The sequence below is a fragment of the Entelurus aequoreus genome, linkage group LG16 (assembly GCF_033978785.1).
Source record: "Entelurus aequoreus isolate RoL-2023_Sb linkage group LG16, RoL_Eaeq_v1.1, whole genome shotgun sequence".
Classification (NCBI taxonomy): domain Eukaryota; kingdom Metazoa; phylum Chordata; class Actinopteri; order Syngnathiformes; family Syngnathidae; genus Entelurus; species Entelurus aequoreus.
This window is the reverse complement of record NC_084746.1, coordinates 41783160-41795582: the sequence shown is the minus strand read 5'-3', so window position 1 is coordinate 41795582 and position 12423 is coordinate 41783160. Positions and strand designations below refer to the sequence as shown.

The following is a 12423-nucleotide window of genomic DNA, read 5'->3' as shown; positions in this document are numbered from 1 at the left end:
CAAAGGGCGATAAAGCTACATCTTAGGTTTAAGTGTGTGCAATGTTTGCTGTGTGTATTAACACTAAACCCTCTATTTTATTTATGTAACATGGCGTGGCGAAGTTTCTAGAGTGGCTGTGTCAGCAATCGGAGTGTTGCTGGTTACTGGGGTTCAATCCCCACCTTCTACCATCCTAGTCACGTCCGTTGTATTCCTTGGGCAAGACACTTCACCCTTGCTCCTGGTGGCTGCTGGTTAGCGCCTTGCATGGCAGCTCCCGCCATCAGTGTGTGAATGTGTGTGTGAATGGGTGAATGTGGAAATACTGTCAAAGCGCTTTGAGTACCTTGAAGGTAGAAAAGCGCTATACAAGTATAACCCATTTATCATTTATTTATAACATACACAATGGACATTATTTATGTAAAATACGCAATGGGCGTTATACTAGGGCGGGGGTCGGCACTTTAGCACCGCCCTAGTGGCTCCCTGAAGCTTTTTCAAAAATGTATGAAAATGGAAAAGATGGTGGAAAAAAATATAATTAAAAAAAAAAATGTTTCTATAAGAGAGCAAACATGACACAAACCTTCCCAATTGTTCGAAAGCCCACTGTTTAATATGTTTGTGTGTATGCTTCACTGATGAGAGTATTTGGCGAACATCGTTTTGTCCTACTAATAGGCAGTTCTTGAACTCACCATAGTGTGGACTGTGACGCAACAGTTTGTTTAAATGTAAAATCTTCCACTCCTTTGTCTCATTTTGTCGACCAAATGTTTTATACTGTGCGTGAATGCACAAAGGTGAGCTTTGTTGATGTTATTGACTTGCTGGAGTGCTAATCAGGCATATTTGGTCAGTGCATGTCTGCAAGCTAATCAATGCTAACATGCTATTTAGGCTAGCTGTATGTACATATTGCATCATTATGCCTCACTTTTATCCTCTTTGTATATAATTTAGTTTTGAACGTTTACATGTACAACTTTCTCAGTCGCCGCCACAGTAAGACGTGTTCTATGCCACTCCTTGTTTGTCTCATTTTGTCTAACAAACGTTTCTGGCTGCGTGTGAATGCACAAACGTGAGCTTTGTTGATGTTATTGACTTGTGTGGAGTGCTAATCAGGCATATTTGGTCACTGCATGACTGCAATGCTAACATGCTATTTAGGATAACTGTATGTGCACTTTGTATCATTATGCTTTGTTTGTAGGTATATTTGAGCTCATTTAATTTCCTTTACTTATGTCCTCGCTGTATTTAATTTATATTTGCATGTCTCATCATGACACATTATCCGTATGCAATATTGGCTGCATGTCTGATAGTTGTTTGTGTGACGTGTCGTTATAGACCACAGCAAACGTTACCCAGCTTGTCAAAAATTGTAATAAACTTGTGTTAAAATTGTAATAACTTACACCATGTGTTGCCTTCATCATAAGACTTGTATAAGGCTTTTAATTTTTTGCGGCTCCAGAAGGATTTTTTATTTTTTATTTTTGGTCCAATATGGCTCTTTCAACATTTTGGGTTGCCGACCCCTGTACTAGTGTAATGTTTATATTTTCTGTCTTACAAACCTAAATAAAGGATGACATATAAAGTAATAAAACTGAAGAAGGAAAATAATTCAAAAGAAGGAACATCAACCATCAACAAAACTTAGCTTCTGTTTTTTCATGCTATTAACTATCTGTCTAGCCCAGTGGTTCTTAACCTTGTTTGACGTACCGAACCCCACCAGTTTCATATGTGCATTCACCGAACCCTTCTTTAGTGAAAAAGTAAACGTTTTTTTTTTTTAATTCAAGACAAAGTTATATGTATTTTTACTGGTGCACAAAATGAACCGTTCAAAGAAGAAAACCAACACAGTGCATAAACTCACAACAAATTACACACCTGCAAATCGGATGGAAAATTAAAGGGAACATTGTTTGGGGGTATCCATAGTACACCGATAGGGAGAAGTTTTTATTTACAAGATGAGTCAGGTGTGTCTTGACCTCCGCGGCGGAGGCTCCACCGAACCCCTGAGGCCGACTCACCAAACCCCTAGGGTTCGATCGAACCCAGGTTAAGAACCACTGGTCTAGCCTCACACACTGGAAACGAGTAGCGAGGGCAGAATAATGAATGTATTGATAGTGCATTGTGACAGCCGATGTGTTTATTTTGTGAATAAGTAAACGCAGTCTTAAAGAAATATAACCTGCGGAGGCACTTTCTAAAGAAACATCTCAATTTTGATGTCCGGAAACTGCGGCCCTCTTCAGTAGTTGAAGAGCCCTGATTTTTTATATGTATTCAGCAGGTGCGGGCTAGGTTTGTGCACCATGGGCTATGACAGGTAGAATATTAAAATGTTCTTGTTTATTTCCATTATGTAAGGCGCGAGTCATCATTAATAACTGTCAGGAAGAACGATCGCATTGACTCTATTACATGTCTACGGCGCGTTCATGCAAGAGTGAGAATGCTATGGGCTTTGACATTGTGGATTATTATGTGTGTTTTTGTCTGTTTCTATAGAGCTTGAAAAAGAATATGGCTTTGCAATGCATTGTGGGGGCTGGGTAGCCATTGTTGCTGGACAAAGTTTTTGTTTACATGGCTGCACTCGACCAGCGGTATTGTAAGAGAGAGCAACAAACAGCATTAAAATGGATTTTCCAAAAGAAAAAAATCAAGGGACTGTACTGAAACAAACTGGACCCTGTTCCAAAGGCTTGCCACCTTAAGTAAAATTGGTGGTACTGATTCATATGAGCACGTCCAATTGCTGGGTTGCATAGCATATGACGTCACATCCGTTTTTTCTTCTTCGCTGCTTAATTCACACGATGGTGAAGCAACTTGAGAGTAGCATTAAAACGAGTGAGTGTGGAGTTTGTGCAGAAAATGCCGTATTGCTGTTCTGTTCTTGGGTGTTCCAATAGTTCAAATTGAGAGATAAGAAAGAGCTTTCATAGAGTCCCGAAAGAAGTGGTTCATAAAGGTAATAAAGTCAGGGAAAAAAACGAACGTGCGTCAGAGGAAATAGCCCTGAAAAATGTCACTTTCATCATCTTGTGGATTACAATTGGACTAAGCCTGTGTCTGCAGCAATCACTTTGTAAAATGTTTGTTTGAACATTTGATTTGTTTGAGAAACTTTCTGTGATGCAATCAAGTCTATTCTCTACTATATAAGTAGAGTTTGAGAGCACCCGTCTTTACCTCCTTGTATCCATTACATTTATGTATTGTTGCATTTGAAGCTGTTGTAATGTTGATAATAGAGGCAACGATTGTTATTCATTATCAATATTGTTATTTCTTTTGGTGTTTTTATTGTTCCATTTGTAGTGCAATAATGTTCATTGTCATTATTGTGAGTGTGTTATTACTATCAACTTCACTAAATTGTTTTTTTATCATTTTTGGTATCATATTTGGATATACTGTATATTGTATTTGCTAATTTAGTTATGTTGTTGTTGTTTTTGGTTTTTGTTGTTGTTGTCTCTCTCTGTCTTGTCCCCCTCTGTCTTTATTGTTTTCTTATTTCTATCCCCTCCTGCTCTAGTCCTGCTGAGTCAAACACTAAATATATTCAAACATTTAATATCGTCAAGTACAAATAGGGCAACAAGAGAAATATCCAACACTTTGATTTTGGAAATTAAATCTGTTCAGCGGATATGGGCATCGACATGAACAATATTATTTGCCTGAGTGGCTGGACAGGACCGATAAAATAAAAAAAATCAGACAAAATTATTTCCTAATTGATCCCTAATGGGCCTACTGTGCAGGGAACGGACACAGATAATGAAAACAAAACATCAAGTCTCACCACAGCGTGATATCACTGCATCATCATGCAAAATGAAGGAGATGTGTAAAAGACCGTCACCTTAACGTTGACTCACGAGTCACGACGTCGAGGACAACATGTCTGATGTCTGTCTATCACACACTCACACACACACATTTACTGCGGTCTGTACTTACTCCTTGGTTCTCTCATCCAGCGTCCCGGTGACGTTGAGACTGTAGGCTCGCTGCATGGCGGCGATGGCCGAGTGCATTGTTTGGGATGAGCGCAGGATAGACATCTTGGGTTCGGTGTGGGGAAGGTAGCCATACCTCTGTAGCCATCCCTAGAGGTAAGAATTTGATAGCGTTCACTGTTACTGGGCAAAAATGGCACAGGAGTCACCAGTAAATAGGAAGACATATCCCTTTGTTAGGATTGACATTAACAAGGCCTTGATTTCATTTAGCATGATGAAATATTCACCACTTTATCTCATAGAAGTGTTTGTTCCAGATTTTTGACCTCTTTTTGCCCATAAGTGAGAACAAAATACATTATATTGCCAAAAGTATTTGGTCACCTGCCTTGACTCACATATGAACTTAAAGTGCCATCCCATTCTTAACCCATAGGGTTCAATATGATGTCGGTCCACCTTTTGCAGCTGTTACAGCTTCAACTCCTCTAGGAAGGCTGTCCACAAAGTTGCGGAGTGTGTTTATAGGAATTTTCGACCATTCTTCCAAAAGCGCATTGGTGAGGTCACACTGATGTTGGCCGAAAAGGCCTGGCTCTCAGTCTTCGTTCTAATTTATCCCAAAGGTGTTCTATCGAATTCAGGTCAGGACTCTGTGCAGGCCAGTCAAGTTCATCCACACCAGACTCTGTCATCCATGTCTTTATGGACCTTACTTTGTGCACTGGTACACAGTCATGTTGGAAGAGGAAGGGGCCCGTTCCAGACTGTTCCCACAAGGTTGGGAGCACAGAACTGTCCAAAATGTTTTGGTATCCTGGAGCATTCAAAGTTCCTTTCACTGGAACTAAGGGGGCCACGCCCAACTCCTGAAAAACAAACCCACACCATAATTCCTCCTCCACCAAATTTCACACTCGGCACAATGCAATGTACCGTTCTCCTGGCAACCCCCAAACCCAGACTCGTCCATCAGATTGCCAGATGGAAAAGCGTGATTCATCACTGCAGAGAACGCGTCTCCACTGCTCTAGATTCCAGTGGCGACGTGCTTTACACCACTGCATCCGACGCTTTGCATTGGACTTGGTGATGTATGGCTTAGATGCAGCTGCTCGGCCATGGAAACCCATTCCATGAAGCTCTCTGCGTACTGTAAGTGGACTAACTGGAAGGTCACATGAAGTTTGGAGCTTTGTAGCAACTGACTGTGCAGAAATTATTTGCACTATGCGCTTCAGCATGGACTGACCTACCACTTCGTGGCTGAGTTGCTGTTGTTCCCAAACTCTTCCATTTTCTTATAATACAGCAGACAGTTGACTTAGGAATATTTAGGAGCAAGGAAATTTCCCGACTGGATTTGTTGCATAGGTGGCATCCTATGACAGTTCCACGCTGGAAATCACTGAGCTCCTGAGAGCGGCCCATTCTTTCACAAATGTTTGTAGAAACAGTCTCCATGCCTAACTGCTCGATTTTATACACCTGTGGACGGGCCAAGTGATTAGGACACCTGATTCTGATCATTTAGATGGGTGGCCAAATACTTTTTAGTTTATAGTTTCTATATACAGTCCGATGGCCTAAGCCGTTTGTACATTGCAAAGACTCATGGTTAGCTAGTTAGCTACCTAGCTTACAAGCAAGCTAAAGCTACAAAAAGTTGAATGGATTGACAAGGTTAGCCACTGTGACTTTTTATTGGCAAGAAATTTGAGTTTCTTCCATTTATCATGCTTCAAAGGGTATCCAAAACAAAAAAAGGATGCAAATTAGAAGCTTATCTTTGACCCGCCATCTTAGATGAGATTATCCTTTAACGTAAGTGTCAGAGGTGCTTTTAGACTGCTTGAAGATGACATTAATGAACATGTATTGATTGGACCCTTAACCACAGCTACTTAAAGGGATCCTATAATGATTAAGTTTCCTACATTTTCCTTTTAACATGGTCTACATAAGTAATTGTGTGGGTTTTTTGGACAATAATGTGCATAGATTATGTTTTACAGACCATCTTCTAGCCACTTTCTGACAATCTCTTCAGGATGCGTCGTTTTGTGGGCGGGCTTATTTACGAGCCTCCACTTCGACTGAATCTCCTCCTCAACAGCCAAGTTGTTGTTTTTAGCACTTCCATATGGAGTCTACTGACAAGTATAAGGTGGAACCATTCACTATTTTGTATTAGAAATGGCAACAGCGGAGGAGGCATGTGCATGTACGAGCCAGTCTTCCCACAACAACTTATTGAATATCCTGCGATGAGGTGGCTACTTGTCCAGGGTGTACCCCGCCTTCCGCCCGATTGTAGCTGAGATAGGCTCCAGTGCCCCCCACGACCCCGAAGGGAATAAGCGGTAGAAAATGGATGGATGGATGGACTTATTGAATATGTCGGACAACAATGGCAGATTCGTGCAAAGCATCTTCGGGTAAAATGTTACCATGTATGGGGATATCCGCTGACGTCACCAACGGAAAAATTGTCACAAATGGAGGAAGTATAAGGAAGGCAAGATTGTTTTAAAAACATCTCCGCCATGTCTCCATGGTTTGATTCCGAATTTTCGGGACCAAATGCAGATGCCAAATACGCAAAAAGAGGTACAAATAAGTAAGAAAAATTGGTTTTGCATAACAGGTCCCTTTAAGTTCATCTTGGGTCAGACATTGTTCAAGATCAATAACATAAAGCTGGCTGTGCATTATATATCAAATACCATCTTAACCTAAATAAAGTAAGATGGACATTTGCGTCCCATAAAGCAGTGTTTCTTTACCGTAGGGCCAGCTGGGGCCCATTGTTGGGTCACAAATATCTGTGGTCCGTATGGGCCACAGCGATGCTCAGTTGTAATACACTTTTCTACCACTTACGGCAGTAATGACAATATCAAACAAACATAAGAAGTCTGGAGCTAAAATCAAAGAGAAGTAGAGAAAAGTTTAGAGAAGAAAAATGATGACTGAAGTGGTGTATTTACATTTGCACTTGAATTTCACTGTCAGTTTATTTAAGAAATATATATTATTATCTATTATCAATTGAGTTGGAATTTATTTATTTTAACACTCCGTAAATTGTAAGTAAATGTGTTTTTCATCATTTTTATGAGTATCTTCTTTTGCAATATATGTGATTATTCTGCTAAACTGTAACTGGATTAGTATAATATTGAATATGATTAAAGAGTACTGTTAATATTTAGGTGGGCTCCTGGTCCTTATGTGTAAAAGCTGGGTCTTGAGGTCAAAAAGGTTAAGAACCCCTGCCATAAAGTATAAAAAAGACAAGTGTGGTGCCCTCTCATGGCAGCTGTTCCAAATATCATTATTAATGTTATGTGTTTGAGAGTTCAATTTGAGTTTGATGCAACAGGCTTCTGTAGCCAGCACTGCAGCAGGCTAGTATAGTTATAGTACAAAGTCAGTAGTCAGATCTTCACTTCCACAGAGTTTGGAGAATATATGTCAAATATGGTCTCTTTAAATAGCTTTGAAAAGACGTTTTCAACAGTTTAAAAAGATTGTGATAGCGATGCTCATTTGTTAGCATGTCAGTGGTAAAATCCATAATATGTTAGCATTAAGTGCTAACTTTTTGAATGTATGGTATCAGTTGCTTTTTTCTGTTCATACCAGGAGGTATGAACATAACAGGTTTTTTTTAACATCTTTTTGGCATTTAAAGTCTTTATTTATGTACTCTTTTTTGTGTGCGTTGTCTTACAGTAACATTTAGAGGCAATAAATAAACAATTTTTTTTTTCCCGTCTCTAAATTAAAGGACTGTTTACCTACCTTACCTTTTTGTGCTCAAAACCTCCATACAGCATAACCCCATGCTTGCTCTACCAGTTTTTGCATTTTGTGCATGTCCCTGTTGCACTACTTTTTTCAGTTATATTATGTTTATACTAAATACTTTTTACCTGCACTATGCCTTCTGCCTCTGCATCCTGCGATCATGTCGCAAACATAAACCGTAACATGCACAACAGCAGCTAGCGCAAAACAAATTCTCCCCAAGCAAGCCAGAGTTATTTGTCAGGACTGTCACTGACAGTTTGGTTATGTTTTAGTTTTTCCTCTGTGTTTGTTTTATTTCCTGTCAGCGCTCTTATTTTTGTTCAGTTTCCTGCTTGTCTCCCTGAGCGCTGTTTCCCCTCACCTGCGGCTGATTGGCACCCTGGCGACACCTGGTGTCAATCAGCCGGCTACTATTTATACCTGCCTCGCTCTCCAGTCAGTGCTGAAGTATTGTGACCTGTTCCCTTGGTTCCTGTATGCTGTTTCCAGTTTGCCTGTTTCCTGGTTCCTGTTTTCCTGCATTTCATTTTTGACATTAAAAGTCATGTTTTCCTCCATCACGCCTGCCATTTCTGCATCTTAAGGTTCGTCACCTGCAAATTCTGACATTATTCTTTCTTTCGTGACTATTTGCAACAGTGGGAACCACTGGAAAAAAAACGTACACTTAATATTTGGAGTGCATGCAAATGTGTTCACACTGAGAAGTACGGATCATGTTGCACTCAACACGCCGCAATTGTTGAGTGTGCAACATTGGAGCCTGACCGCCCTCAGCCATCGCCATCTTGACTAGATAGCGGACGGGTAAAGCAACTAACTTGAATGGTTTGTAAAAGAGAGAAAAACAAGAGGAAGCTGGGAAATATTTTGATCGTGTAAGTGCGCAAAGACAGTAATGTTCAAAAGAGTACTTTTAAAGCAGTGTTTTTCAACCTTTTTTGAGGCAAGGCACATTTTTTTCCATTTAAAAACACGGAGGGACACCACCAGCAGAAAACGTAAAAAAATGAAACTCCACCAGGTCTTTGTGCCTTATTTTGAGTTTGTTGGTGTTTTCCTGTTTGTAGTGCTTTAGTTCTTGTCTTGTGCTGTTATTTTGGGGTTTTCCTGTAGCAGTTTCATGTCTTCCTTTGAGCGCTATTCCCCGCACCTGCTTTGTGTTAGCAAGCAAGACTATTTAAGTTGTCGCTATCCTTCTTTTTGTGGACATTGTTGCATGCCATGTCATGTACGGATGTACTTTGTGGACGCTGTCTCTGCTCCACACGCTGCAAGTTTTTGCTGTCGTCCAGCATTCTGTTTACTTTGTAGCCAGTTCAGTTTTACTGTCGTTTTACACAGCCATCACTATGCTTCATTGCCTTTTCCTTTCCCTTTTGTTAATTTTTGGTTTAAGCGTTACATACCTTTTTACCTGCACGCTGTGGTCTGCATATTGGGATCACAACAAACCATCCTCGTCTCACCCGACACATTCCGACTTTTAAAAGCAATTAACTACCTGTTTCCACCTACTGACATGGAGTATTACGTGGTTGTGTCCTGGGCATGACGTTAAAGTGCATCCGGCAGTGGAGGCTCCTCTATGGGGTCTTGGGGCACTAGGAGGTTAACCCCTTTACTACTGTTACCCCAGGTGGCCCTTGGCAGAGGCCTAGTACCTGACTGCCCCCTAGCCAGGGATACAGTGAAGACCTCAACGGCGGAGCAAGCGGAAGACGGTAGATGTAAGAACTACCACAACGGCTGCACCCCCACATCCATGTGGGCCCAGTTATGGGGAAATAATAACCCAAGACCTCAACGTGGGAACAGGCGGAGGATGATTGCTAACCCTATGGAGCGTCTCAACACCTGGGATGGCGGATGAAGGCTGCAGCAGAAAAGGGTCCCCAGTCGTCTTGGACTCCATGCCACTGGACCCTGACCCGGATCTGTCAAGGATCGTGTGGTGACTGTCTGTGCACCAGTCTCCCCACGTTAAACAAAGTCACGCACAGGCATCCTCCATAAAGGGATACCCCCCTACCAGGAGGATCGTCATACTCGTTTCGAGTGACCGCCGATGATGATTACGAGGTTACCCTGCCGAGCTCTACACAGCACAGACACTAAGGAACGGCACATTATTTGCAGATTATAATTATTGACTTGCAAAAAATATTTTTTGGACCAATTAGGTGAAGTTGCATAATTTCCTACAGCACACCAGACAATATCTCACGGCACACTAGTGTGCCGCGGCACAGTGGTTGAAAAACACTGCATTAAAGTGTGCAAATTGACCGTGTCTCAAAGGTTGTTAGCATTTAGCTAACAACAGAGGAGGAGCGGTGATGCTCATTTTAAAATAATTCTTACCAACAAAGCAGCTCGGAAGTATATCCTTTTTGCTGCAATTTACCAGTAGTTATTTTGACTAGTACTGATCCAAAAATTATAAAAACGTGTCCGTCTTAAAAAACATGAATCAAAAAAAGAGTGATCGTCTTATCGGGGTCAATACGGCGTATCTACCCCATTGATGTTGTGACATGAGGTTTCCAGGTGTCCTCCCGTCCATCTGTCCGTGCGTCCATTCACACGGCAACCAGCTGCGACAGCTCCGCCAGCAGCCAATCAGCTCCGTTCCAGCTATGGTTAATCTGTCCATCCCTCCCCATTCCTTGGACTGTGCTCGGCCTTGTTTATCCTCCGCCAGCCTCGCCGCTGTGGCTGCGTTTCCCCTTCGTTTATTCAAAAGACACTACCCCTCTATCTGCAATCATCACATTGAATAATGGATGTGTGTGAGGGTGTGTAAGGGAACGCCGTCCTCTGCGTTTCTTCATATGTGCAGAGGATTACGAGTGTGATGTTACATTTCAAAACACCAAAGAGGAAGACAATCTTGTTATGCAACTGGCATGTGCTGTGTGGATGGCTAATCCGCTCCATCAGCATGTGTGGCCTATCACTTCATCATCAATGGATGCATTAGGCCAGCCTTCATGCTCTCACACCACCACACCTTCACCCCGTCTGGGTTACTTATGGACAATGTTGTGCTCTACGTTGTTTATGGAGACGCTGCATGGAGCGAAGGGAAGGGCTGTGTGTTCCTACCTCGACGCTGAAGTGATGCTGCTCCTCTCCAGACACTGAGCAGGAGATCCAAAGCAGAAGATGCAAGCAGAAAGCTGCCGCCTGAACGCAATCCGATGGTGTCCTTGCAGAGAAGGCTACTAAGGTCATAATGACCCGTTTATATCCCGAGTGGTTTCTTCTTCTTTTATGAGTTGGTCTTTTTGTGTGTGTGAGGAGAGGCTGCCCGCGTCTCGCTTTGGCTCCGGTGTCAAACAAAAGGCATCAAGGCGTCTGTGCGCGGCTCCGAAGGGCATGCAGAGAGAGATGCTCCCGATGTCATGCACAGATAAGGCGGCATGTTCCATCCGCTGCCCTCGCCATCCTTATTTACATCACGGGCTCCATTGAGGCACCAGCGTCAGCATCATCATCATCATCATCACCACCACCACCACCGGGCTGCAGGCAGTCTGCGCAAAGATTGGCCGCCTCCTCCTCTTCCTCCTCCTCTTCTCCTCTTTCACGCCTGCGCTCTGATTTCGCGCACGAGAGATGAGATGTGCTGCGTTCAGGCTCCGGTGTGTTCCGATTGGTCTTTACAGCACCAACTGTTTTGTCATGTTTCCGTAAGAAAATAACGACCAGACACCGGATAAATGCACATTTTCAACGCATCTCGTAGACGCGGCGATGTCTGGCCACGTGACTTCACACGTTTTCCCGTACCCGCCGTGTTGCTAGGCAGATTTATTGTGGCGTAAAAGCATAGCCCGGGGGTCGGCAACCCGCGGCTCTAGAGCCGCATGCAGCTCTTTAGCGCCGCCCTAGTGGCTCTCTGGAGATTTTTCAAAAATGTATGAAGAATGGAAAAAGATGAGGGGAAAAAAATCTATTTTTTTGTTTAGTATGGTTTCTGTAGGAGGACAAACATGACACAAACCTCCCTAATTGTTATAAATCACACTGCTTATATTAAACATGCTTCACTGATTCGAGTATTTGGCGAGCGCCGGTTTGTCCTACTAATTTTGGCGGTCCTTGAACTCACCGTATAGTTTGTTTACATGTATCACTTTCTCCGACTTTCTAGGACGTGTTTTATGCCACTTTTTTTCTGTCTCATTTTGTCCACCACACTTTTAACGTTGTGCATGAGTACACAAAGGTGAGTTTTGTTGATGTTATTGACTTGTGTGGAGTGCTAATCAGACATATTTGGTCACTGCATGACTGCAAGCTAATCGATGCTAACATGCTATTTAGGCTAGCGATATGTACATATTGCATCATTATGCCTCGTTTGTAGCTATATTTGAGCTCATTTAGTTTCCTTTAAGTCCTCTTAATTCAATGTATATCTCATGACACACTATCTGTATGTAATATGGCTTTTAATTTTTTGCGGCTCCAGACAGATTTGTTTTTTGTATTTTTGGTCCAATATGGCTCTTTCAACATTTTGGGTTGCCGACCCCTGGCATAGCCTAATCCAGTGTTTTTCAACCACTGTGCCGCGGCACACTAGTGCAGTGTTTTTCAACCTTTTTCT

General features: G+C 42.2%; 1 protein-coding gene across 1 annotated transcript in view; it reads right to left on the bottom strand.

Annotated features, from left to right (window-relative positions):
* The window catches only part of mmp16b (matrix metallopeptidase 16b (membrane-inserted)), a 55592-nt gene extending 44208 nt beyond the window's left edge, over positions 1-11384 (bottom strand). The window contains exons 1-2 of the mRNA XM_062022887.1: positions 10914-11384; positions 3988-4136 (exon numbers count right to left, since the gene is read on the bottom strand). Of these exons, the coding sequence (XP_061878871.1) occupies positions 3988-4136; positions 10914-11042 (278 nt within the window). The 5' untranslated portion in view covers positions 11043-11384. The remainder of the gene's footprint in view (positions 1-3987; positions 4137-10913) is intronic.
* Positions 11385-12423: the final 1039 nt, after the last annotated feature.